This window comes from Somniosus microcephalus, chromosome 31, assembly GCF_052327205.1.
Source record: "Somniosus microcephalus isolate GS21.2 chromosome 31, FLI_Smic_1.0, whole genome shotgun sequence".
NCBI classification, from domain to species: Eukaryota; Metazoa; Chordata; class Chondrichthyes; order Squaliformes; family Somniosidae; genus Somniosus; species Somniosus microcephalus.
Window position 1 is genome coordinate 22517991 of NC_141017.1, and position 27004 is coordinate 22544994.

The 27004-nt window shown below is 46.8% G+C and overlaps 1 protein-coding gene across 7 annotated transcripts in view; it reads right to left on the reverse strand.

Moving 5' to 3' along the window:
- Positions 1 to 27004, reverse strand: part of LOC147097633 (uncharacterized) — a 165801-nt gene that overhangs the window by 92950 nt on the left and 45847 nt on the right. For all 7 annotated transcript variants that reach the window (XM_085971620.1, XM_085971616.1, XM_085971619.1 and 4 more), the window contains exon 7: positions 26613 to 26960. In XM_085971620.1, coding sequence (XP_085827746.1) covers positions 26613 to 26960 — 348 coding nt within the window. The remainder of the gene's footprint in view (positions 1 to 26612; positions 26961 to 27004) is intronic.

Sequence of the window (27004 nt, forward strand, 5' to 3'; positions counted from 1 at the left end):
ATGTTTTCACCCAGAGGGAGGGGAGGGGGGAGGGGAGGGGGGGGGTCTGGAACTCACTGCCTGAAAGGGTGGTAGAGGCAGAACCCTCATCGCATTTAAAAAGTATTTGGATGCGCACTTGAAGTGCCGTAACCTACAGGGTTACGGACCAAGTGCTGGAAAGTGGGATTAGGCTGGATAGCTCTTTGTCGGCCGGTGCGGACAAGATGGGCCGAATGGCCTCCTTCTCTGCTTAGATTTCTATGAACAACAACAGTAACAGCAGCAGCAGCGTACAATAGGTCACATGCAGGGAGCACCCACCCTACGCCAGACACAACTGCTCTCTCAGGTGGACATAAAAGATCCCATGGCACTACTTAGAATAGCAGGGGAGTTATCCCCGGCGTCCTGGCCAATATTTATCCCTCAATCAACATCACAAACAGATTTCTGGTCATTATCACATTGCTGTTTGTGGGAGCTTGCTGTGCACAAATTGGCTGCTGCATTTCCTACACAACAGTGACTACACTTCAAAAAGTACTTCATTGCCAGTAATGCGCTTTGGGACGTCCGGTGGCCGTGAAAGGCGCTATATAAATGCAAGTCTTTCTTTTCTTTTACATAGCACCTTTAATGCATGTAAAACGTCCCAAGGCGCTTCACATCAACAGTACCAAACAAAATTTGACACCGAGCCACATAAGGAGAAATTAGGGCAGGTGGAAGAGGTAGGTTTTAAGGAGCGTCTTAAAGGAGAAAAGAGAGGTAGAGAGGTTTAGGGAGGGAATTCCAGAGCTTAGGGCCCTGGCAACAGAAGGCACGGCCACCAATGCTGGAACGATTGTAATCAGGGATGCTCAAGAGTGCAGAATTAGAGGAGCGCAGATATCTCAGGGCGGGCCGGGGAGGGGGGGTTGCTGAAGGAGATTACAGAGATAGGGAGGGGCCAAATTGGCCCTCTGACCCACATTGAGATCATTACTGCAGTAAAAATGCAAGCTGCTTATACTCTACAATATTTTAACACCAGAAACGAGCATTTATCATGAAAGAAAAATCAATTTGTTTCAAGTAATTTATTTTAAAGACTTCTCCATGGTAAATTGGATAAATGCGTAAAGAAAGACTTGCATTTATATAGCGCCTTTCACGGCCACCGGACATCCCAAAGCGCTTTACAGCCGCATTTTCGAAGTGGAGTCACTGTTGTAATGTAGGAAATGCAGCAGCCAATTTGCGCACAGCAAGCTCCCACAAACAGCAATGCAATAATGACCTGATAATCTGGTTTTTTTTTAGTGATGTTGATTGAGGGCTAGGACACCGGGGGGAGAACGCTCCTGTTCTTCTTCGAAATAGTGCCACGGGATCTTTTACGTCTACCTGAGAGAGCAGGTTTAACATCTCATCCGAAAGACGGCACCTCCGACAGTGCAGCATTCCCTCAGCACTGCACTGGAGTGTCAGCCTAGATTTTTGTGCCCAAGGCAGTGAATTTAATTCTGGAGGCAGGTCAGCTGGTTTCCAGGTTCCGGTCCCGCCCCCAGCTGCCTTCGCTCTGCAGACGTGAGTTTCCCTTGATTGGCCTTGTTAAGCCCCGCCCTGCGGGTTTATCGGCCAATTAACAGGAATCGGGTCTGATGACGTCATTTGATGACGCGTCATCTGCCGGTTTCCTTAAGGGGACCACGCACAATTTTATTTTGACAGTTGAGCTGTCAGTGTTTGACAGCATTGAGGTGCTGCAAACACTGACAATCAATGCACAAAGGTGAACGCTTGCACCCAGGCTCTCCAATGACTCCCTCATATGCTTATGGAGGGAGTCACAGCACGCAGGGAGGTTCTCTTCCCTTCCAAGGGCGGAAGAGACCTCCCCAGGACACCAACTTACCTTGCACCTCCACCTAACCTCTATCTACTTTATCACTTCCCCATCTCACTAGCAACCCCTCACACTCACCCTAATCCTACTGCCAGCATACCAACTAACAACAGACAAGGGTAGGCACTTGAGAGGTTTAGCCAATGTCCATGTGAAGTTTCTGGTAATGTATTGTCATACTGTGGTAAACCACTGTTTGTATTCCACTGTGTACATGCCTGGACATGCCTCGGCTGACTCCTCCCACAAGTCCTAGTGTAAAGGTGACTGCTCCCCAGCCCTTTGTATTTCTGGACCGGTCGACCACTCGAGGCAGACCTTCATTCTTTTGTTAATAAAAGCCTTTAGTTACTCTCTTAACTCTCAGTCTTTTATGAGTAATTGATAGCGCATCACATACACTTTAAAATCTTTTTCCAAAAGTGCCCCTTATTGGACAGATCTGCGCGCACATTGAGAAGTGTCTTACTGAGTTCCAGTGATTGTTCAGTCATAACTCCCCCCCCTCCCCCCTCAGCACTGCATTAGAATGATGTGTGTGCATGGAATGGCTTGGACATTAAAGGAATGCTTCACGGTGCTGGGGTGGGATGGTGTCAACCTGGCACACCATGTGGCAGCCAGGATTTACAGCATCGACTGAAGAAAATCTGGCCATGGTGATGCCGCACGGCCAGCAATTTTTGTCAGGGGCTGATGCCCTGTGTCCAGGGCAGCAGCAGGTGGGTGAGGAAGAGGAGGTTGGCGCTCCTGGTGCTGGTGTTGTGGCTGGTTGTGGTGCTGCCGCGGTTGCTCTTCCTCCGAACCGGACGACCAGGATGAGAGGATGTAAATGGTTCCCATCCCGTTGCTATAGATTTCAGTTGAGGCAAGGAGCTTGCAAGCGCACACTCAAAGTGGCCTGAAATTATTCCAATCAGGTAGGTGCCAGCTTGAACAGTCACAAGGTCAGCAGATTTGCAAAATCTTATCCCAAACCTCCAACAACAAAGTTGTTGCATTTTTTTTTTTATGGGATGTGGGCGTCGCTGGCAAGGCCAGCATTTATTGCCCATCTCTAATTGCCCTGGAGAAGGTGGTGGTGAGCTGCCTTCTTGAACCGCTGCAGTCCGTGTGGTGAAGGTACTCCCACAGTGCTGTTAGGGAGGGAGTTCCAGGATTTTGACCCAGCGACGATGAAGGATGGGCGATATATTTCCAAGTCAGGATGGTGTGTGACTTGGAGGGGAACTTGGAGGTGGTGGTGTTCCCATGCGTCCTGCTGCCCTTGTCCGTCTAGGTGGTAGAGGTCACGGGTTTGGGAGGTGCTGCCGAAGAAGCCTTGGCGAGTTGCTGCAGTGCATCTTGTAGATGGTACACACTGCAGCCACGGTGCGCCGGTGGTGGAGGGAGCCATGTTACAGGAGCGCTTCTAAAGTGCTGCACCAATGACTACAAATCATGCCCCAAGTCTCTGAACTCTCAACCATTCTGAGGCAGAGGCGAGAGAGTGCGACCCACTGAGCAACAGCTGACTGATACCAGGAACCATCATTAGCAATACAAATATACAATTATGACGAATGAAAAAATCAATTCATTTCAAACATTTAATTTTAAAGAAATACCATTGGCTTCTGCAGGGCAAACTGGATAAATGCATAGCGTGTTGAGTGGCAAGGTCCCTGCTCTGTGCTGTAGTAGGAGCAGTGCCACGGGTCTCAACTAACCATACTGCTCACCTTCTAAGTGGCCTCCAAAAGCTCTCCTTGAATAGTCCAGGTGATTGGCTGATGGCTTTGATACTTTGCCCCTCCCCCACAAATGCCACAGATTAAGTATGGCCATTCTGGTGAAGTACTGGAGGAGTGCCAGTACCTGTGGAACTGTGCCCAAGCTAAAGTTGGTCCTGAAAAGCTAAATATCCTCATTAAAATGACTAAAACTTTGATGGTTCAACATCTGTGCTAATAGATTTTTACTTAAAATAATTCTTTCAAGAAAACACTTCATGGCATTCTGAGGGGGGAGGGTGAACAGCCAGAGGTCGTGGTCCATATCGGTACCAACGACATAGGTAGAAAGAGGGATGAGGTCCTGCAGGCAGGTTTCAGGGAGCTAGGAAAGAGATTAAAAAGCAGGACCTCAAAAGGTAGTAATCTCTAATCTCTAGATTACTCCCGATGCCACGCGCGAGTGAGTATAGAAATAGGAGGATACAGCAGATGAATACGTGGCTGGAGAGATGGTGTAGGAGGGAGGGCTTCAGATTCCTGGGACATTGGGGCCGGTTCTGGGGGAGGTGGGACCTGTACGGGCCGGACGGGTTGCACCTCAACAGAGCCAGGTCCAATATCCTCGCGGGGAGGTTTGCTAGTGCTGTTGGGGAGGGTTTAAACTAAGTTGGCAGGAGGATGGGCACCAGGATGTAGCATTAGAAAGGAGAAACAAAGGGCACAAAGGATTGGGCGAGACGGCTAGCACTAAAGTAAAAAATAGTAAGGTATTAGGTGGGGTCAGACGAAGAGAGAACACCGGATGGTCTAAGATAGGTTTACAGTGTATGTATGTGAACGCACAAAGCGTAGTAAAGAAGGTTGGTGAGCTGCAGGCACAAATAGCCACATGGGAATATGATGTCGTGGCAATAACGGAGACCTGGATCAAAAAAGGGCAGGATTGGGTATTAAATATTCCTGGATATAAGGTGTTCAGGAAAGATAGGGAAGGAAAGATAGGAGGTGGTGTGTGGCAGTATTGATTAAGGAGAATGTTACAGTGCCGGAGAGAGAGGATGTCTTGGAGGGGGTCAAGGACAGAATCTATATAGCTAGAGTTAAGAAGTAATAGAGGTGCCATTACACAACTAGGTGTATTCTATAGACCACCAAATAGTGGGAAAGATATGGAGGAGCAAATTTGTAGAGAAATTACAGAGAGATGCAAGAACTATAGAGTAGTGATAATGGGGGACTTCAACTATCCTAATATAGACTGGGATCGTAATAGTGTAAAGGGGCAGAGAGGGGGAAGAATTTCTGAAGTGTGTTCAGGAGAACTTTCTTGATCAGTATGTTTCCGGCCCGACGAGGAAGGAGGCATTGCTGGATCTGGTTCTGGGGAATGAGGTGGATCAAATGGAGCAAGTGTCAATAGGGGAACATTTAGTGAACAGTGATCATTGTATCATAAGGTTTAGATTAGCTATGGAAAAGGACAGGGAGCAATCTAGAGTCAAAATACTTAATTGGAGGAAGGCCAATTTCCGTGGGATGAGAACGGATCTGGCCCGGGTAAATTGGAATCTAAGATTGGCAGGCAAAACTGTAGTGGAACAATGGGCTGCCTTTAAAGAGGAAATAGTTTGGGTACAGTCGAGGTACATTCCCACTAGGGGGAAAGGCAGGGCAACTAAAGTGAGGGCTCCCTGGATGACGAAAGAGATGGAGAGTAAGATGAAGCAGAAAAAGAACGTGTATGACAGATGTCAGGCCGAGAATACATCGGAGAATCAGGCTAAATATAGAAAGTTCAGAGGAGAAGTGAAAAAGAAAATAAGAGGGGCAAAGAGAGGGTATGAGAAATAGAAAGGCAGCTAACATAAAAGGTAATCCAAAAGTCTTCTATAGGCATATAAATAGTAAACAGGTAGTAAGAGGAGGGGTGGGGCCGATTAGGGACCAAAAAGACCTATGCATGGAGGCAGAGGGTATGGCTGAAGTGCTAAATGAGCACTTTGCATCTGTCTTCACCAAGGAAGAAGATGCTGCCATAGACGTAGTGAAGGAGGAGGTAGAGGAAATACTGGATGGGATAAAAATTGATAAAGAGGTACTAGAAAGGCTGGCTGTACTTAAAGTAGATAAGTCACCAGGACCAGATGGGATGCATCCTGGGACACTGAGGGAAGTGAAGGAAGAAATCGTGGAGATATTGGCCATAATCTTCCAATCCTCCTTAGAAACGGGGGTAGTGCCAGAGGACTGGAGAATTGCAAATGTTACACCCTTGATCAAAAAAGGGTGTAAAGATAAACCCAGCAACTACAGGCCAGTCAGTTTAACCTCAGTAGTGGGGAAGCTTTTAGAAACAATAATCAGGGACAAAATTAACAGTCACTTGGACAAGTGTGGATTAATTAAGGAAAGCCAACTCGGATTTGTTAAAGGCAAATTGTGTTTAACCAACTTAATCAAGTTTTTTGATGAGGTAACAGACAGGGTTGATGAGGGCAATGTGGTTGATGTGGTGTACATGGATTTCGGCAAAGTGCCACATAATCGGCTTGCCAGCAAAGTTGAAGCCCAAGGAATAAAAAGAATAGTGGCAGCATGGATACAAAATTGGCTAAGTGACAGGAAACAGAGAGTAGTGGTGAATAGTTGTTTTTCGGACTGGAGGAAAGTATACAGTAGTGTTCCCCAGGGGTTGGTTCTAGGACCACTGCTTTTCTTGATATATATTAATGACTTGGATGTGGGTGTACAGGGCACAATCTCAAAATTTGCAGATGACACAAAACTTGGAAGTATAGTGAACAGTGAGGAGGATAGTGATAGACTTCAAGAGGACATAGACAGGCTGGTGGAATGGGCGGACACGTGGCAGATGAAATTTAACGCAGAAAAGTGCGAAGTGATACATTTTGGTAGAAACAATGAAGAGAGGAAATATAAACTAAAGGGTACAATCCTAAAGGGGGTGCATGAAGAGAGAGACCATGGGGTATGTGTGCACAAATCGTTGAAGGTAGCAGGGCAGGTTGAGAAAGCAGTTAAAAAAGCCTACAGGATCCTGAACTTCATGGATAGAGGTATAGAGTACAAAAGCGTGGAGATGATGATGAACTTGTATAAAACACTGGTTCGGCCTCAACTGGAGTATTGTGTCCAATTCTGGGCAACGCACTTTAGGAAGGATGTGAAGGCCTTAGAGAGGGTGCAGAAAAGATTTACGAGAATGATTCCAGGGATGAGGGATTTCAGTTACGTGGATAGACTGGAGAAGCTGGGGTTGTTTTCCTGAGAGCAGAGCAGATTCAGAGGAGATTTGATAGAGGTGTTCAAAATCATGAAGGGTCTAGTCAGAGTAGATAGAGATAAACCCTCCCATTGGCAGAAGGGTCGAGAACCAGACGACACAGATTTAAGGTGATTGGCAGAAGATCCAAAGGAGACATGAGGAAAAACTTTTTACTCAGCGAGTGGTTAGGATCTGGAATGCACTGCCTGAAAGGGTGGCGGAGGCAGATTCAATCGCGGCTTTCAAAAGGGAGTTGGGTAAGCACCTGAAGGAAAATAAATTTCAGAGCTACGGGGAAAGAGTGGGGAGTGGGACTAACATATCCTAATTCAAATTACTACAACTTTGATGGTTCAACATCTGTGCTAATAGATTTTTAAAAATTTGAATAATTGTCAAGAAAATACTTAATGATTTGATCTCTCCATCACATTATAAACACTGCCATTTTTGGAATCAAGATTGCAACAGGTTGGCCATCCCATCATTTATTATAGCACTATGGTAGCCTATATATTTTGTGAACAATAGAAACATAGAAGATAGGAGCAGGAGTAGGCCATTCGGCCCTTCGAGCCTGCTCCGCCATTCAATGAGATCATGGCTGATCATCCAAATTCAGTACCCTGTCCCTGCCTTCTCCCCATATCCCTTGATCCCTTTAGCCTCAAGAAATATATCCAATTCTTTCTTGAATATATTTAATGAACTAGCCTCCACCGCCCTCTGTGGCAGAGAATTCCACAGGTTCACCACTCTCTGGGTGAAGAAATTCCTCCTCATTTCAGTCCTAAATGGCTTACCCCTTATCCTTAGACTATGACCCCTGGTTCTGGACTCCCCGGCCATCAGAAACATCCTTCCTGCATCTAATCTGTCCAGACCTGACAGAATTTTATAGGTTTCGATGAGATCCCCTCTCAATCTTCTAAACTCCAGTGAGTATAAGCCCAATCGACACAATCTCTCCTCATACGTCATTCCTGCCATCCCAGGTATCAGCCTGGTGAATCTTCGCTGCACTCCCTCCATGGCAAGAACGTCCTTCCTCAGGTAAGGTGACCAAAACTACACACAATACTCAAGGTGCGGTCTCACCAAGGCCCTGTACAACTGTAGCAAGACATCCTTGTTCCTGTACTCGAACCCTCTTGCTACGAAGGCCAACATACCATTTGCCTTCTTAACCGCCTGCTGCACCTAATAATTATGAAGTTGTTCAAAAATGGATTGAGCTGTTGAAAATCACTCCTTTTTTTAAGAAAAGTCTTAGAGCACATGTGTTGTATACTATATTACCTTTAACATCAGTTGATAGGTGAGCCATTCTTATTATGTGTGTTCTGAGTGTTTACGAGGATGTTGCCTGGGCTGGGGAATTTTAGCTATGAGGAAAGACTGGATAGGCTGGGGTTGTTTTCTTTAGAACAGAGGAGGCTGAGGGGAGATTTAATTGAGGTGCATAAAATTATGAGGGGCCTAGATAGAGTGGATAGGAAGGACCCATTTCCCTTCGCAGGGGGCATAGATTTAAAGTAATTGGTCGGAAGTTTAGAGGGGATTTGAGGAGAAATGTTTTCACCCAGAGGGTGGTGGGGCTCTGGAACTCACTGCCTGAAAGGGTGGTAGAGGCAGGAACCCTCACAACATTTAAAAAGTACTTGGATATACACTTGGAAGTGCCATAACCTACAAGGCAACGGACCAAGAGCTGGAAAGTGGGATTAGGTTGGAGAGCTCTTTGTCGGCCGGCACGGACACGATGGGCCAAATGGCCTCCTTCTGTGCTGTAAACTTCTATGATTCTATGATTCAGGTATATGTCAAATATCGCTTTTATTGTACACAGTCGCCATGTTTTAGGGTAGTGAGTAGCATGCTGGGTAGTGAACCTTACAGATGGTCCTGGTTCCAATGAGTGTAATCTCCTTCAGCCCCACAAACCCCCCTGCACCCCCCCCCCCCCCCCGAGATATCTGGGCTCCTCTAATTCTGCCCTCTTGAGGATCCCTGATTATAATCGCTCAACCTCTGGTGGCCATGCCTTCTGTTGCCTAGGCCCTAAGCTCTGGAATTCCCTGCCTAAACCTCTCCGCCTCGCTACCTCACTTTCCTCCTTTAAGACGCTCCTTAAAACCTACCTCTTTGATCAAGCTTTTGGTCACCTTCCCTAATTTATCCTTATGTGGATCGGTGTCAAATTTTTTGCCTTAAAATAGAAACATAGAAGATAGGAGCAGGAGTAGGCCATTCGGCCCCTCGAGCCTGCTCCGCCATTCAATAAGATCATGGCTGATCATCCAAAGTCAGTACCCTGTCCCTGCCTTCTCCCCATATCCCTTGATCCCTTTAGCCTTAAGAAATATATCTAACTCCTTTTTGAATATATTTAATGAATTGGCCTCCACTGCCTTCTGTGGTAGAGAATTCCACAGGTTCACCACTCTCTGGGTGAAGAAATTCCTCCTCATCTCTGTCCTAAATGGCTTACCCCTTATCCTTAGACTGTGACCCCTGGTTCTGGACTCCCCGACCATCGGGAACGTCCTTCCTGCACCTAGTCTGTCTAGTCCTGTTAGAATTTTATAAGTTTCAATGAGATCCCCTCTCATTCTTCTAAACTCCAGCGAGTACAAGCCCAATCGACCCAATCTCTCCTCATACGTCATTCCTGCCATCCCAGGTATCAGCCTGGTGAATCTTCGCTGCACTCCTTCCATGGCAAGAACATCCTTCCTCAGATAAGGCGACCAAAACTGCACACAATATTCAAGATGTGGTCTCACCAAGGCCCTGTACAACTGCAGCAAGACATCCTTGTTCCTGTACTTGAACCCTCTCGCTACAAAGGCCAACATACCATTTGCCTTCTTAACCGCCTGCTGCACCTGCATGCTTACCTTCAGTGACTGGTGCACAAGGACGCCCAGGTCTCGTTGCACTTCCCCTTCTCCCAATCTATTGCCATTCAGATAATAATATGCCTTCCTGTTTTTGACACCAAAGTGGATAACCTCGCATTTATCCACGTTATATTGCATCTGCCATGCTTCTGCCCAATCACCCAACCTGTCCAAATCATACTGGAGTTTCTCGGCATCCTCCTCGCAGCACACACGTCCACCCAGCTTTGTGTCGTCTGCAAACTTGGAGATATTACATCTAGTTCCCTTGTCTAGATCATTAATATATATTGTGAATAGCTGGGGTCCAAGGACCGATCCCTGCGGCACCCCACTAGTCACTGCCTGCCACTCGGAAAAAGAGCCATTTATTCCAACTCTTTGCTTTCTGTCTGCCAACCAGTTCTCTATCTAAGTCAATACCTTGCCCCCAATCCCATGTGCCTTAATTTTACACGCTAATCTCTTATCTCTTACTCCTGTGCAGTGCCTTGGGACGTTTTACTATGTTAAAGGCGCTATATAAATACAAGTTGTTGTTGAGTGGGCTTAGAGTTTAGGTGTCCGAGTAGCTGATTGTTGTACTGCTGTCCATTGGGTTTTTGGTTGTGTTATGGAAACATAGAAAAATAGGAGCAGGAGTCGGCCATTCGAGCCTGCTCCGCCATTCAATATGATCATGGCTGATCCTCTATCTCAATACCATACTCCCGCTCTCTCCCCACACCCCTTGATGCCTTTTATAGAAACATAGGAAAATGAGCTTCCAGTCAGGCGGGTAGGCATGTGTTCCCCTATGATAGTGCCTGCACTTATACGGCCAGTCATTTGGCAGTAGACCAAGAATAGGGACCACATTTTGAAGAATTTCTCCTGGTGCAACCTCAGTGAGCATATATTTTTGACCCATGCCGATTGGGCCCACCTTCTGCCACCACCATGGGATCCCTAATGAAGCAAACCCACCATTTCCTCATTTTAACTGTGTCTAGTCCAGCTCAATAACTCGTCCAACCCCTTTACTCCAACGATGCCATCGGCCACTGGTCTTTTTCACTCTGTTTTTTCTTATTTGAAATCTCCACACAATGCGCACCTTCCCCCAGCTGACCGAGTGCAATGGTGGCCAACCAGCGTCTGCTACATGCAACTCTCCTGTGGCTGAAGTACAGCTCTGAGTGTTTTTGCTCAGTTTCCCTGCTCACACACTCAGCTTTGATGTGGGACGGCAGATTAACACAGGACTTGATCAACCACATCAAAACAAGCTGCCTTGCTTCCACTCAGGCCAAGCTAACCACGTATTTTGAATTAATTGTATTACAGTCGCGTTTATCGCTGGGTGTGCAGTAGAACCTCCGCTGCATTACAACATACTGAGAAAGACAGGGATCCTAAAGGTTGGGTTCCTCTCTTTCTGAAAAATAAAACTGTTTTTCTTTTTACAATAAACCATTTTTTTAAATATAGGAAACAGACTTTATACCTTCCTTCACCAACCCCCCCCATCCCAAATGTTAATGTTGACATAAATAGGGGTCTTTTTTTTGTATAAAAGCAGTTAATTACAGGAAACTCTTTTATCCGGCACCAACGCGGTGCCGGTTGATCAAAAAGTCTGGATTACAGAGAGGTATACTTACCACGGTACGAGAGCCCCGGTTACACGGCACTTGTGCAGGAGCCCCGGTTACACGGCCACTAATCACAGAATCACAGAAACCCCACAGTGCAGATAGAGTCCATTTCGGCCCATCGAGCCTGCACCGACACATATCCCACCCGATCCCCGTAACCCCTACACCAACACATATCCCACCCTATCCCCTATATATAGTAAAACTTACCTGAACCTATTCCTGAATTTTGCCGGTTAAGAGATTTCCGGAGATTTAGGTGCCGGTTAAAAGGGAGGCACTATTGGGGAAAAATTCTGGATAACAAGAGAGGTATACCTACCATGGCAACTTTTAACACAAACAAAAATAAAAACCACTGACTAACTCGGCCACCGCGGGAGACTCGGACTCGGCAAAACGAGTGCTGGATGGATTCGGCAAGATTACCGGCTATCTATTTTGCCGGTTATTAAAGTATTCCAGTTGATTAAATGCCGTTTAAACAAGAGTTTACTGTAATTGCAATATTCCATCTCAAACACTGTCTGTCATCCTCCTGATTTCAGCAATGGTGACTTGTAGGTTGTAACAAAATAAGGACTTTGTAAAATGGTTCATTGTAAGCTGATTCAGTTCCTGGGGAGTGTTAACATTTAAGACTTTTTAATATCTATCCAATGTAGTTACTGAACTATAATTAATAATGAATTTGGCATTCGGTACTGCTCTGTAGGTTGTGATTTAGGACACCTGGGTTCTCCACTCTGCGGCCAGACAACTCTGCGGTTGTTTCTCCTCCCAACTATTTTCACTGCAGCACTTCTGGGCTACTTTTGTGTCTCTCTCTGCCTCTGCGTCACGTACAAAAATCCCCGTAACATACCATTGTGTGTGTGACACAAAATGGGATCGTCATTTGCAATCCTTAAAGAAAGACTTGCATTGATATAGCGCCTTTTACAACCTCAGGAATTCCCAAAGCGCTTCACAGCCAATGAAGTACTTTTTGAAGTGCAGTCGCTGTTGTAATGTGGGAAACGCGGCAGACAATTTGCGCACAGCAAGCTCCCGCAAACAGCAATGTGATAACGATGGAGGGATAAATATTGGCCCAGGACACTGGGGATAACCCCCCCCTGCTCTTCTTCGAAATAGTGGCCGTGGGATTTTTTTCGTCCACCTGAGAGAGCAGACGGGGCCTCGGTTTAACGTCTCATCCAAAAGACGGCACCTCCGACAGTGTGGCACTCCCTCAGCACTGCACTGGAGTGTCAGCCTAGATTTATGTGCTCAAGTCTCTGGAGTGGGACTTGAACCCACAACCTTCTGACTCAGAGGCGAGGGTGCTACCCACTGAGCCACAGCTGACACCTCACCCAGCAGGTAATTTGCGCGTCGCGAGGTCCCACAAGCAGCAATGAGACAACAACCACATTATCTGTTTTTAGGTGTTGGTTGAGGGATAAACATTGGCCAGGACACCGGGGAGAATTCCCCTGCTCTATTTGAAAAGTTCCATGGGATCTTTTTACATCCACCCAAGAGGGTGGACGGGGCCTTGGTTTAATGTTTCATCCGAAAGACGGCACATCCGACAGGGCAGTGTGGAATAAAAGAGGTAGAGAGAGAATATGAGATGGATAGAGGCAATGCGTAAGACTGTGTGGAAATATGATTCTATAATCCGGATTTCATTAATCAGTTAGAAAGAAAGAACTTGCTTCGTGTAGCGCCTTTCCGAACCTCAGGATGTCCCAAAGTGCAAAGAGCAAATTAAGTCCTTTTTGAAGTGTAGTCACTGTTAGAATGCAGGAAACACAGCAGCCAGTTTGTGCACAGCAAAGTTTCACAAACTGCAATAAGATAAATGACCGGATAATGTTTATTTTTAGTGATGTTGATTGAGGGGTAAATATTGGCCAGGACACCAGGAGAACAGTCCTGTTGTTCTTCTTCAAATAGTGCCACGGGATCTTTTTACCCGAGGGGTTTAACGTCTCATCCGAAAGACGGCACCTCTAGACAGTGCGGCGCTCCCTCAGTACTGCACTGGAGTGTCAGCCTCGATTATGGGCTCAAGTTTCTGATGTGGGGTTTGAACCCACGGCCTAGGTGACAGTACTGCCCACTGAGCCACGGCTGACGTTTACTGACTGCTGTAAACGAAGCAGTTGAAAATTCGCATCCATGGGGCTCGGCTTCAATATTTGTCGTTCAATATACTTCTACAGGAAACTTTGGTTTATCCGGAGGTTAACTGTCCGGAATGCTCGAGCCACCGGCAAAAATCAGGAGCCGTTGCGTTAGGTTTTTTTTTCTTTTCGTTGCTTTTTTTTCCACCAGTCAGGCTCTGCAAGGTCTCGCTGAAGCTGTTGCTAAGCTACAGAGACGCTTGCAAGGTACGGCCGACTGTTTAGAAGCACAGGGTTTGTTGCCAGATACGGAGCTCAAAATCTCCGTATGTTTCAACATTAGCGCTGGTTTGTCCGGCAGTTTTGATGGGACGGCAACAGCTCGGTCCCGTCGGTGCCGGATAGCACAAAGTTTCCTGTAGTGACAGTCCTGGGCCAATATGTATCCCTCAACCAACATAACTAAAAACAGGTTATCTGCTCATTATTTCATCCCTGATTGTGGGATCTTACCGCGCGCAAATTGGCTGCTGTGTTTCCTACATTAAAACAGTGACTGCACTTCAAAAAAAGTACTTCATTGGCCGTAAAGCGCTTTGAGACGTTCCTGAAGTAGTAACTTGACACGAATCAGTCATTCAAGAAAGAAAGACTTATGAAATAATACTGAGCGGCCTGCGGGTGGCGCTGTCCAGGGAGAGTATAAATACTCGGGCACGGGCCCAGCTTGCGCAGGACTTTCTTAACAGGAACTAGTGAAGGACACAACTAGACCTCCATGTTGTAAAACAGTTGATTAAAGCTTTGTTTAACGCTTAGACCAAGTGCCTAGTAGTTTTCTTACGTTAGTAACTGTCGTTGTTGGAACACCGTCTAACAATAGACAGCCCTATTTTTTTTTTTTTTTTTTTTTTTTTAAAGTGCTGTAAGTCACTCTGAACACTTTTTATATATCATCGGAAGAAAATCTACTTACTACTGCCCGGCCTGCCGATCGGAGCAGCCATTTTGTACACTATTTCAAATCAAATCTGGAAAATAAAATTTTCAGCAGCTGTGTGTCTCCCATCCCGACACCAAATGATTCTCTTATAATAAAAGCAGCAGCTACAGACTTCAAAGGACCACTTAGAAGAGAGACGCCCCTTCTTGGGAGTCCCTCAAAGATTATTTTTCCAGAAGTGAATGAGAAACTTGTACAGGAGGCTTTTTTTTTTGGGTTGAAAACCTCCCCTCCCCTTCCCGTACTCATGGGGCTTTCCGAGGCTGCCATTGCTCTTTCTCGTACCTCAGCCATTCTTCGTGTGTGTGAGCACTTGGTCTGCGATGAATTGGCTGTTCTCTGTTCCGGTGGGTCTGGAGACGCTAGAGTTGAACTTAGTCCAACCAAGCAACAGATGAGCAAATTTAATATCCAGTGACCGCACCCACCCACCCCCCCCAACCCCCGGAGAGTGGACTTGTATGGATGTTGGGCGAGATGCCTAAGGTGGGTGGTGAATAGCCAAATGAAGCTCACGCGGGAAGAATGGCTACTTGGGCAAGGAATTAGAGGGCTCGTTCATACACGCGGAACCATATTCCAGCAAGAGTTAACGGGGTTGAAATTCCACGCGGGTTTTTTTTCCTCCCGATCAGCCGTTGTTAAGTTAGGCCGAAGGTCCGCGGGAAACCCTGGGGTCGCAGTTTCTCTGGGGGTTGCCGCGGATCTTCCGCCCAAGTTACGGCAGATTCTCTGGGGGAAATTCAACCCCACCATCTTCAGGGGAGCAAGGGGAGAACATTGGAGAGGGAGGGGATGACCCTATTCGCCATTTATCTTCGACGGAGATAATGATCAGATCAGCCGTGATCTAATTGAATGTCAGAACAAGCTCAAGGGGCTGAATGGCTTCCTCATGTTCCTAGGTGTGTATTTGTTTAGTTCCCTCAGCAAAGTGTAGACCACACACAGAGTGAAGAGTAGATCCCTCAAAACTCCATGACATTGGTGTTTATCTGGGTCAGATTGTATTGGTCAATTCAAGTGGCAGGTAACATTTGCGCCACAGTGCCAGGCAATGACTATCTCCAACAAGCGAGAGTCTAACCACCTCCCCTTGACATTCAATGGCATTACCATCGCCGGATCCCCCACTATCAACATTCTTGGGGGTCACCATTAACCAGAAACTTAACTGGACCAGCCATATAAATACTGTGGCAACAAGAGCAGGTCAGAGGCTGGGTATTCTGCGGCGAGTGTCTCACCTCCTGACTCCCCAAAGCCTTTCCACCATCTACAAGGCACAAGCAAGGAGTGTGATGGAATACTCTCCACTTGCCTGGATGAGTGCAGCTCCAACAACACTCAAGAAGCTCGACACTATCCAGGGCAAAGCAGCCCACTTGATTGGCACCCAATCCACCACCTTATACATTCACTCCCTCTACCACTGGCGTACCGTGGCTGCAGTGTGCACCATCTACAAGATGCACTGCAGCAACTCGCCAAGGCTTCTTCGACAGTATCTTCCAAACCCGCGACCTCTTCCACCTAGAAGGACAAGGGCAGCAGGCACATGGGAACGCCACCACCTCCAAGTTCCCCTCCAAGTCACACGACATCCTGACTTAAAAGTATATCGGCCGATCCTTCATCGTCGCTGGGTCAAAATCCTGGAACACCCTCCCTAACAGCACTGTGGGAGCACCTTCACCACACGGACTGCAGCAGTTCAAGAAGGCGGCTCACCACCACCTTCTCAAGGGCAATTAGGGATGGGCAATAAATCCTGGCCTTGCGACGATGAAGGAATGGCCGATATAGTTCCAAGTCAGGATGGTGTGTGACTTGGAGGGGAACTTGCAATTTATAATGGAAAAGCTGATGGAAAATATGCATCGATTTAAGATTTCTAACAATAGGTTCTGGAAAGCTTCGAAGTCTAGAAAAATTGACATCATTGCTGGAGAGAAAACTTTATTAAAAATATTTAGTTAAAATGTTAAGAAAGGAAAATGCAGGGCTTTTTCCACTTGGAAAAGTGGAGACTTCAAAGCGAGGTAGTTGAGATTTTCAAGATTATGAAGGAAACTGATCAAGGAAATTACTTAGGTATGTTTGTGTGCTGATTATTATAGGAACAGAATGCAGCGATGGAGTGTGTTTGAGATGGTTGTTTGGAACGTGCATACTTTTGTTTGTATTTAGTTATTCCTAAGAGGATGCAGTAATGGAGTGTTGGGATATTTGCCACATTAAAAGGAACTATATAAAGGCAAATTGTTATGTATGTATGTGCTGGTTATTAGCAGGAGATGCGGTGATAAAGTGTGTGTGTATGCTGTACATTCAGAAAAGACTTGCATTTATATAGCGCCTTTCACAATCACAGGACGTCCCAAAGCGCTTTACAGCCAATGATGTATTTTGTTGGAGCGTAGTTACTGTTGTAATATAGGAAACACGGCAGTCAATTTGCGCACAGCAAGCTCCCACAAACAGCAATGTGATAATGACCAGATAATCTGTTTTTAGATGTTGATTGAGGGATAAATATTGGCCAGGACACCGGGGAGAACTCTCTTGCTCTTCTTCGAAATAGTACCATGGGATCTCTTACGTCCACCTGAGAGAGCAGATGGGGCCTCGGTTTAATGTCTCATCCAAAAGTCGGCACCTCCGACAGTGCAGCACTCCCTCAGCACTGCACTGGAGTGTCAGCCTAGATTTCTGTGCTCAAGTCCCTGGAGTGGGACTTGAACCCACAACCTTCTAACTCCGAGGCGAGAGTGATACCAACTGCGCCACAGCTGACACATTTTTAATTGACGGATTTTTAACTGGATTCTTTCCTGCTGGTCATCACACACACAACACTGGTTACTGCTAGCTATTTCTGCAGGGCATGGAGAATGCACATCGCAGACTGACTGATTTGCATACCTCAAAATATGGCGGATATGATGTGAAGTTCAGGAAGACCTTAATATGGATGGGTTAATTGCTGCCATTGTCCTTAAATAGGAACCTAGTACAGATCGTTCAGTGTTTCACACTGATCAGTGGATCAAGCCAATCAATTCAACTACAAGCATCCTGTCCTGTGGGGCTCTTTACAGTACATACTTGTTTGGCAGCTATGTGGGCAAACACTGTTTCGAATCCTGTGAATGTCTGATAAGCTAATTATGTGAATATTTCCATGCCCTTTGTCTGGGATATCTTCCAAAGGATTTGGAGTTGTATCATGGGAGACGTTACACAAAAGCAGCCATCAGTCCAAAGCCAGCAATGATCAGACCTGTTAGATGGTTCCATGGTCGCAGACAGCCACACAAGAACTAAGCAGCTATGTTTCAAGGGTTAGCACAGTGCAAGTGCCTTTGTCATTTTGACTCATAGAGCAAACTAACAGGGTCTCCCACGTTCCTCTGCTATGACGAGGAAGGAGAACATTACTATAAATCTACAGTTTTAACATCCAATCAATTTGTCCAGTGATGTACAGCCGGAACGGCAGTCTGATGGAGCATACACCGCCGAACAGTGGCACGTGATGTGTTTCCCCCAAGGCGGAATACATCGATAAGGGCTATCTGCTTGACCCCTGGGTCTTCCTACATTTACCTAGGCGCTGGCCAGGTAAAGGCATGCTTTGGTTCATAGGGAACGCGAGATCAGCTTACAAGAGTGTCCAGTGACAGTGAACTCAAGGAAATATGTAAAAAAAAAATGTAACCCATGAAGTCCCATGTTCGCTTATTCACAAAAGCTGCAGCGATGGCGTGTGTGCCGGTTAAGAAGTGTGTGCTGTTACTGAAGATTTAATTTTATTTCATTTCACTCAAGGAGTAGGAGAGCATGGCCAAGTACTTTCAGTATTAAGCACACTCTTTCCGTGTCAATATATTGGCAGAAAATGATGCTAAAAATCTCCTGGCAAGAGATATCCTTCATTTTATTACTGAGTTTCATTGGCAAGAAGGCTGCCATTTAGTGTCTCGCCTTACACAATGCAGTTGCTCCATTGACAGCTCCAGTGTCAAGCCCATCACGGGACTGCTCCATTGGGAATTCCAGGGACCAGCTTCTAGGACAGGTCTAGATAATGATTAGGTGGGGGTCCCAAGCCGAGAACATTCGGTGCTCGTCGGTTACCTTTCCCGGTACAGACACCTTGGAATCAGCGGTCAGACTGATCCCAGCTGCCAATCTCCACCATTCCTTTGAGGATCCTCTCCCTGCTGGAGCCGTTAGGGACCTCAGTAGAGTGGCTCTCCCGTGCCAAGTGGGCGACCCAAAGCAGCCGGCATCCACGGGACTGAAATCAACCATCAAGAGGGGCAGCAGGAGCACCGGCGGCTTTTTACAAGACATTGCTCGATTAGCGAGCAAGAAGACCCACGGACCGTGTTTATTATGGCGGTGTCACATGCAGCCAACGCAACGATCCGTTTCAACGCGATTCACAACACTGCGGTATGACATATTACATCGAATTTACAGCACTCGGCCCAACTGGTCTCACTCTCAGATTTCAGGAGTGACACGGGCAATGTGCGACATTCCCTCAAACTGGGAAAACCACCCAGTACACTGATGAGGGCACGTTCAGGTTCCACAGCCAATGAAACGAGTACAATTTTCCAGAGACATAGAATTACACAGCATTTACAGCCCATTCGGCCCAACTGGTCCGTGCCGGTGTTTATGCTCCACACGAGCCACCTCCCGCCCTACTTCATCTCAACCCCTTCAGCATATCTTTCTATTCCTTACTCCCTCATGTACTTATAACAAAAAACAGATTATCTGGTCATTATCACATTGCCGTTTGCGGGAGCTTGCTGTGCGCAAATTGGCTGCCCGCGTTTCCCACATTACAACAGCGACTCCACTTCAAATAGTACTTCATTGGCTGTAAAGCGCTTTGAGACGTCCGGTGGTCGTGAAAGGCGCTATAGAAATGCGAATCTTTCTTTTATCTAGCCTCCCCTTAAAGGCATCTATGCTATTGACCTCACCCACTCCCTTGTGGTAGCGAGTTACACATTCTCACCACTCTCCGGGTACAGGAGTTTCTCCTGAATTCCTCACTGAACTCATCAGTGACTGTTTTATATTCATGGCCTTTTTTTTTTGTTGGCCTCCAGCAACGTTTTATCATAGAAACATAGAAGATAGGAGCAGGAGTAGGCCATTCGGCCCCTCGAGCCTGCTCCGCCATTCAATGTGATCATGGCTGATCATCCAAATTCAGTACCCGGTCCCTGCTTTCTCCCCATATCCCTTGATCCCTTTAGCCTTAAGAAATATATCCAACTCCTTCTTGAATATATTTAATGAATTGGCCTCTACTGCCTTCTGTGGTAGAGAATTCCACAGGTTCACCACTCTCTGGGTGAAGAAATTCCTCCTCATTTCTGTCCTAAATGGCATACCCTTTATCCTTAGACTGTGACCCGTGGTTCTGGACTCCCCGACCATCGGGAACATCCTTCCTGCATCTAGTCTGTCCAGTCTTGTCAGAATTTTATAAGTTTCAATGAGATCCCCTCTCATTCTTCTAAACTCCAGCGAGTACAAGCCCAATCGACCCAATCTCTCCTCCTACGTCATTCCTGCCATCCCAGGTATCAGCCTGGTGAATCTTCGCTGAACTCCTTCCATGGCAAGAACATCCTTCCTCAGATAAGGCGACCAAAACTGCACACAGTACTCAAGATGTGGTCTCACCAAGGCCCTGTACAACTGCAGCAAGACATCCTTGTTCCTGTACTCAAAGCCTCTCGCTACGAAGGCCAACATACCATTTGCCTTCTTAACCGCCTGCTGCACCTGCATACTTACCTTCAGCGACTGGTGCACAAGGACACCCAGGTCTCGTTGCACTTCCCCTTCTCCCAATCTATTGCCATTCAGATAATAATCTGCCTTCCTGCTTTTGCCACCAAAGTGGATAACCTCACATTATATTGCATCTGCCATGCTTCTGCCCAATCACCCAACCTGTCCAAATCATCCTGGAGTTTCTCGGCATCCTCCTCACAGCACACACGCCCACCCAAGCTTTGTGTCGTCTGCAAATTTGGAGATATTACATCTAGTTCCCTTGTCTAGATCATTAATATATATTGTGAATAGCTGGTGTCCAAGGACCGATCCCTGCGGTACCCCGCTAGTCACTGCCTGCCACTTGGAAAAAGACCCGTTTATTCCAACTCTTTGCTTTCTGTCTGCCAACCAGTTTTCTATCCAAGTCAATACCTTGCCCCCAATCCCATGTGCCTTAACTTTACACGCTAACCTCTTATGCGGGACCTTATCGAAAGCCTTCTGAAAGTCCAAATATACCACATCCACTGGTTCTCCCTTATCTATTTTACCAGTTAATCCTCAAAAAATTCCAGTAGATTAGTCAAGCACGATTTACCTTTTGTAAATCCATGTTGACTTTGTCCGATCCTGTCACTGTTTTCCAAGTGCTCAGCTATTACATCCTTTATAATGGACTCTAGCATTTTCCCCACTACCGATGTCAGGCTTACCGGTCTGTAATTCCCCGTTTTCTCTCTACCACCTTTTTTGAATAGTGGGGTAACATTAGCTACCCGCCAATCCATGGGTACTGCTCCAGATTCCATCGAATGTTGGAAGATGATCAGCAATGCATCTACTATTTTTAGGGCCACTTCCTTAAGTACCCTAGGATGTAGATTATCAGGCCCTGGGGATTTATCGGCCTTCAGTCCCATCAATTTCCTTAACACCATTTCCTTACAAATACAGATTTTTTTCAGTTCCTCCCTTTCATCAGACCCTATGTTCCCCGACATCTCTGGGAGGTTATTTGTGCCCTCGTTTGTGAAGACAGAACCAAAATATGTATTTAAATAATTTGTCTGCCATTTCTTTGTTACCCATTATAAATTCCCATTATAAATCATGGCAGCTTGACTGCTCCCCGACGTACATCCAGAGCAAACAACCGCTGCCCCACACCTTCACTCCTCTTTAAACTCCAGCAGCTGGATATTCTCAGCAGAGCCACCTCGCAGATGGCAGCACGTCACCCAAGGACCAAACAAATCCATGGCCAAATGTTCACCAACGCCTGTGGAACAGGAGAGAGGTGGCAGGAGAGAAGGCCAAAGAGACTACCTCAACGTCGGCAACACTACTGACAGAATCTCCTTACCTGTGCTTGCGTATGATTAATACGCATTGACATAAATCGTGCCATTCATGTAGAAAGGACTTATGAAATATACTGGGCGGCCTACTGGTGGCGCTGTCCAGGGAGAGTCTAAATACTTGGGCGTGGGCCCAGCTTGCTCAGGGACATTTTGTAAACAGGAACTAGTGAAGGATAACTAGACTTCCATGTTGTGAAACAGTCGATTAAAGCCTTGTTTAATCCTCTGACCAAGTGCCTAGTAGTTTTCTTACGTCACATTAACTGATCTCCCCTGGTGTTGCACATGGGGTGTGGAAGTGTAGTCTTCAGGGGAAGTGGGGGTTGGAGGGTGGCCAGGTCACGCAGACACAATTCAGTCCCCATTTTGGAGCCACAGACATTAGAGACTCCTACAGCACAGAAGGAGGCCATTCGGCCCGTCGTGCCAGTGACGACCCTTTGAACGAGCTCTCCAATTAGTCCCACTCCCCCCTGCTCTTTCCCCATAGCCCTGCAAATTAGTCCTCTTCAAGCACACGTCCAGCTGCCCGCTGAAAGTTCCTGTGGAATCTGATTCCACCACCCTTTCAGGTAGTGCGTTCCTGATCTCAACAACCCTGTGTGAGAAGAAATTTCTCCTAATTTTCCCTCCACTTGTTTTACCGATTATTTTAAATCTATGACCTCTGGTGACCCGACCCACTTGCCAGAGGGAATAGTTTCTCCCTACTTGCTCTAACAAAATTCCTCATCATTTTGAATAACTCTATTTGGTCTCCCCTTAACCTTCTCTGCTCCAAGGAGAACAATCTCAGCTTCTCTAGTCTCCCCACATAAGTGAAGTCCCTCATCCCTGGTATCATCCTGGTAAACCTCCTCTGCACCCTTTCTACATTCCGACCTTATAAGAACATAAGAATTAGGAGCAGGAGTAGGCCATAGGGCCCCTCGAGCCTGCTCCGCCTTTAAGCTCCAAATATATTGTCCTATGTACTCTTCCTCCTCCCTCTGTCTTCACTGTGGTGGAATCAAGCCTCCTCTCGCCATAGAAACATAGGAGCAGGAGTAGGCCATTCAGCCCCTCGAGCCTGCTCCGCCATTCAATAAGATCATGGCTGATCATCCAAATTCAGTACCTTGTTCCTGCCTTCTCCCCATATCCCTTGATCCCTTTAGCACGGTGGCATAGTGGTTAGCACTGTTGCCGCACAGCGCCAGGGACCCGGGTTCGAATTCGGCCTCGGGTGACTGTCTGTGTGGAGTTTGCACATTCTCCCCGTGTTTGCGTGGGTTTCCTCCGGGTGCTCCGATTTCCTCCCACAGTCCAAAGATGTGCGGGTTAGGATGATTGGCTATGATAAATTGACCCTTAGTGTTAGGGGGATTAAATATGTGGGGTTACGGGAATAGGGTGGGATATGTGTTGGTGTAGGGGTTACGGGGATCGGGTGGGATATGTGTCGGTGCAGGCTCGATGGGCCGAAATGGCCTCTATCTGCACTGTGGGGTTTCTGTGATTTCTGTGATTCTGTGAAATATATCTAACTCCTTCTTGAATATATTTAATGAATTGGCCTCTACTGCCTTCTGTGGTAGAGAATTCCACAGTTCACCACTCTGGGTGAAGAAATTCCTCCTCATCTCTGTCCTAAATGGCTTACCCCTTATCCTTAGACTGTGACCCCTGGTTCTGGACTCCCCCGCCATCGGGAACATCCTTCCTGCATCTAGTCTGTCCAGTCCTGTTAGAATTTTATAAGTTTCAATAAGATCCCCTCTCATTCTTCTAAACTCCAGCGAGTACAAGCCCAATCAACCCACCACTGCCTATTCTAACTCATACTGTCTGTGGACCTCAAGACTGTGCAACTCCATGCCATAAGAACATAAAAATTAGAAGCAGGAGTTGGCCATACGGCCCCTCGAGCCTGCTCCGCCATTCAATAAGATCATGGCTGATCTTCGACCTCAACTCCACTTTCCCGCCCGATCTCCATATCCCTTGATTCCCCTAGAGTCCAAAGATCTATCAATCTCAGCCTTGAATATACTCAACGATTCAGCATCCACAGCCCTCTGGGGCAGAGAATTCCAAAGATTCACAACCTTCTGAGTGAAGAAATTCCTCATCTCAGTCTTAAATGGCCAGCCCCTTATCCTGAGATTGTGACCCTTTAGTCCTAGACTCTCCAGCCAGGAGAAACAACCTCTCAGCATCTACCCTGTCAATCCCCCTCAGTATAGAATTATTTATATATAGAATTATATTGTATTTACAACACAGAAACAGGCCATTCAGCCCAACTGTTCCATGCCGGTGTTTCTGGTCCACACGAGCCTCCTCCCACACTTCTTCATCTAACCCCATCAACATACCCTTCTATTCCTTTCTCCCTCATGTATTTATCTAGCCTCCCTTAAATGTATCTCTGCTATTCGCCTCAACCACTCCCTGTGGTAGCAAGTTCCACATTCTAACCACTCTCTGGGTAAAGAAGTTTCTCCTGAATTCCTTATTAGTGACTATCTTATATTTATGACCCCTAGTTCTGGTCTTCCCTCGCAAGTGGAAACATCTTCTCTACGTCTACCCTATCAAATCCTTTCTTAATCTTGAAGACCTCCATCAGATCACCCCTCAGTATTCCCTGTTCTAGAGAAAAGAGCCCCAGCCTGTTCAAGCTTTCCTGTTAGGTATAACCTTTAATCATCCTTGTAAATCTTTTTTTGCACCTTCTCCAGTGCCTCTATATCCTTTTTATAATATGGAGACCAGAACTGTTCACAATACTCCAAGTGTGGTATAACCAAGGTTCGATACAAATTTAACATAACTACTCTGCTTTTCAATTCTATCTCTCTAGAAATTAACCCCAGTGCTTTGTTTGCTTTTTTAATGGCCTTATTAACCTGCGTTGCTACTTTTAGTGATTTGTGTACCTGTACCCCCAGTTAGTGTTGAGTGTTGGCACATAAGGAGTGCCTTGGTTGTTTTCAATATTCTAAGGAGATGAGGCAAGTCTGTAATTACTGTAAATCTACTGGTTGTAGTTAGAAAAAAGGCTTGCATTTATATAGCGCCTTTCACGACCTCCAGACGTCCCAAAACCTATAAAATTCTGTCAGGCCTGGACAGACTAGATGCAGGAAGGATGTTTCTGATGGCCGGGGAGTCCAGAAACAGGGGTCATAGTCTAAGGATAAGGGGTAAGCCATTTAGGACTGAAATGAGGAGGAATTTCTTCACCCAGAGAGTGGAATTCTCTGCCACAGAGGGCGGTGGAGGCCAGTTCATTAAATATATTCAAGAAAGAGTTGGATATATTTCTTAAGGCTAAAGGGATCAAGGGATATGGGGAGAAGGCAGGGACAGGGTACTGAATTTGGATGATCAGCCATGATCTCATTGAATGGCGGAGCAGGCTCGAAGGGCCGAATGGCCTACTCCTGCTCCTATCTTCTATGTTTCTATGTTTCGAATCGCTTTACAGCCAATTAAGTACTTTTGAAGTGCAGTCACTGTTGTAATGTAGGAAACGCGGCAGCCAATTTGCGCACAGCAAGCTCCCACAAACAGCAATGTGATAATGACCAGATAATTTGTTTTTTAGTGATGTTAGTTGAGGGGTAAATATTGGCCGGGACGAACTCCCCCTGCTCTTCTTCGACATAGTGGCCGTGGGATCTTCTACGTCCACCCGAGAGGTTTACTTCAACTGGAAAAACCCAAGTAAAGCGCCAAGCATCAAGGTGGGAAAGGGAAGGCTGCTGAAGACGAGAGAAAGCGAGCAGCCTGATGGTAGCTTGGGGTTTAAATGCCTGTGGATTGAGGAGGAAGGGAAGCCCGAGGGAGGCACTCGTACAGGAAACACACAGAGTTAGCATGCAGGTACAGCAAACAATAAGGAAGGCAAAAGAGCATGTTGGCCTTTATTGCAAGGGGGTTGGAGTATAAGAGTAAGGAAGTCTTACTACAATTGTACAGGGCCTTGGTGAGACCTCACCTGGAGTACTGTGCACAGTTTTGGCCTCCTTATCTAAGAGGGGGTGCAACGAAGGTTCACTAAATTGATTCCTGGGACGAGAGGGCTGTCCTATGAGGAGAGATTGTGTAGACTGGGCCGATACTCTCTGGAGTTTAGAAGAATGAGAGGTGATCTCACTGAAACATAAGATTCTGAGGGGGATTGACAGGGTAGATGCTGAGAGGTTGTTTCCCCTGGCTGGAGTGCCTAGAACATGGGGTCACAGTCTCGGGATAAGGGGTCGGCCATTTAAGACTGAGATGAGGAGGAATTTCTTCACTCAGAAGGTTGTGAATCTTTGGAATTCTCTGCCCCAGAGGGCTGTGGATGCTGAGTCTTTGAGTCTATTCAAGGCTGAGATCGATAGATTATGGGACTCTAGGGGAATCAAGGGATATGGGGATCGGGCGGGAAAGTGGAGTTGAGGTCAAAGATCAGCCATGATCATGTTGAATGGCGGAGCAGGCTCGAGGGGCCGTATGGCCGACTGCTGCTCCTAATTCTTATGTTCTTATGGCACGGAGTTGCACAGTCTTGAGGTCCACAGGCAGTATGAGTTAGAATAGGCAGTAGTGAGAGGAGGCTTGATTCCACCGCAGTGAAGACAAAGGGAGGAGGAAGGGTACACAGGACAATACATTTGGAGCAGAAAGGCAGATGTCAGATGGAGCGCAAGAGAGGAAGAAAGACAGACGTTTTTTGTACGGTATATAGACATTAGCTCAGCATGAAGACCCTTGTTTTCTGTAGCTGCCCAGACCAGGTCACTTTAATGAGCAAATGCACCCTTGGAAGAGCCAATGGTGAACCTCTGAATGTCAGCGGACTCTTGGCAACAGGTAAGCAGGGTTAGCAATACAATTTCACAAGCCCACATACAGTACTCACTGTGCAACTCACCCTTCTTTCTCAGCGGCGGCGAATTAGTGTTTGTGGACGCAAGCGGTTTCACGAGCGGACGGGGGTTTGGCGTCTCCGAGCCCGCAGCCGCCGCCGCCGCTCCTGGCCTGTAGGCGCGGGGTCCCTTGGGAGCGGCCTCCGGGGCGGGCTGGCCGTCGGTCAGGCCGGACGGGAGCAGGTCCTGAAGCAGCTCGTTCAGCAGGTCGATGGGGGAGCTGGTGGCGCTCCAGGTCATCACGCCAAGCTCCCGCAGGTGGGCGCGGGCGTGGCTCGACATGCCGGCGCGCGAGTCGAAGCTGGCGCCGCACAGGTTGCACTTTTCGACGGTGCCGCCGCGGAACTTCAGGGCTGCGGGAGGAAACAGACCGGCAAAAAAAAAATCCCGCAAGGGG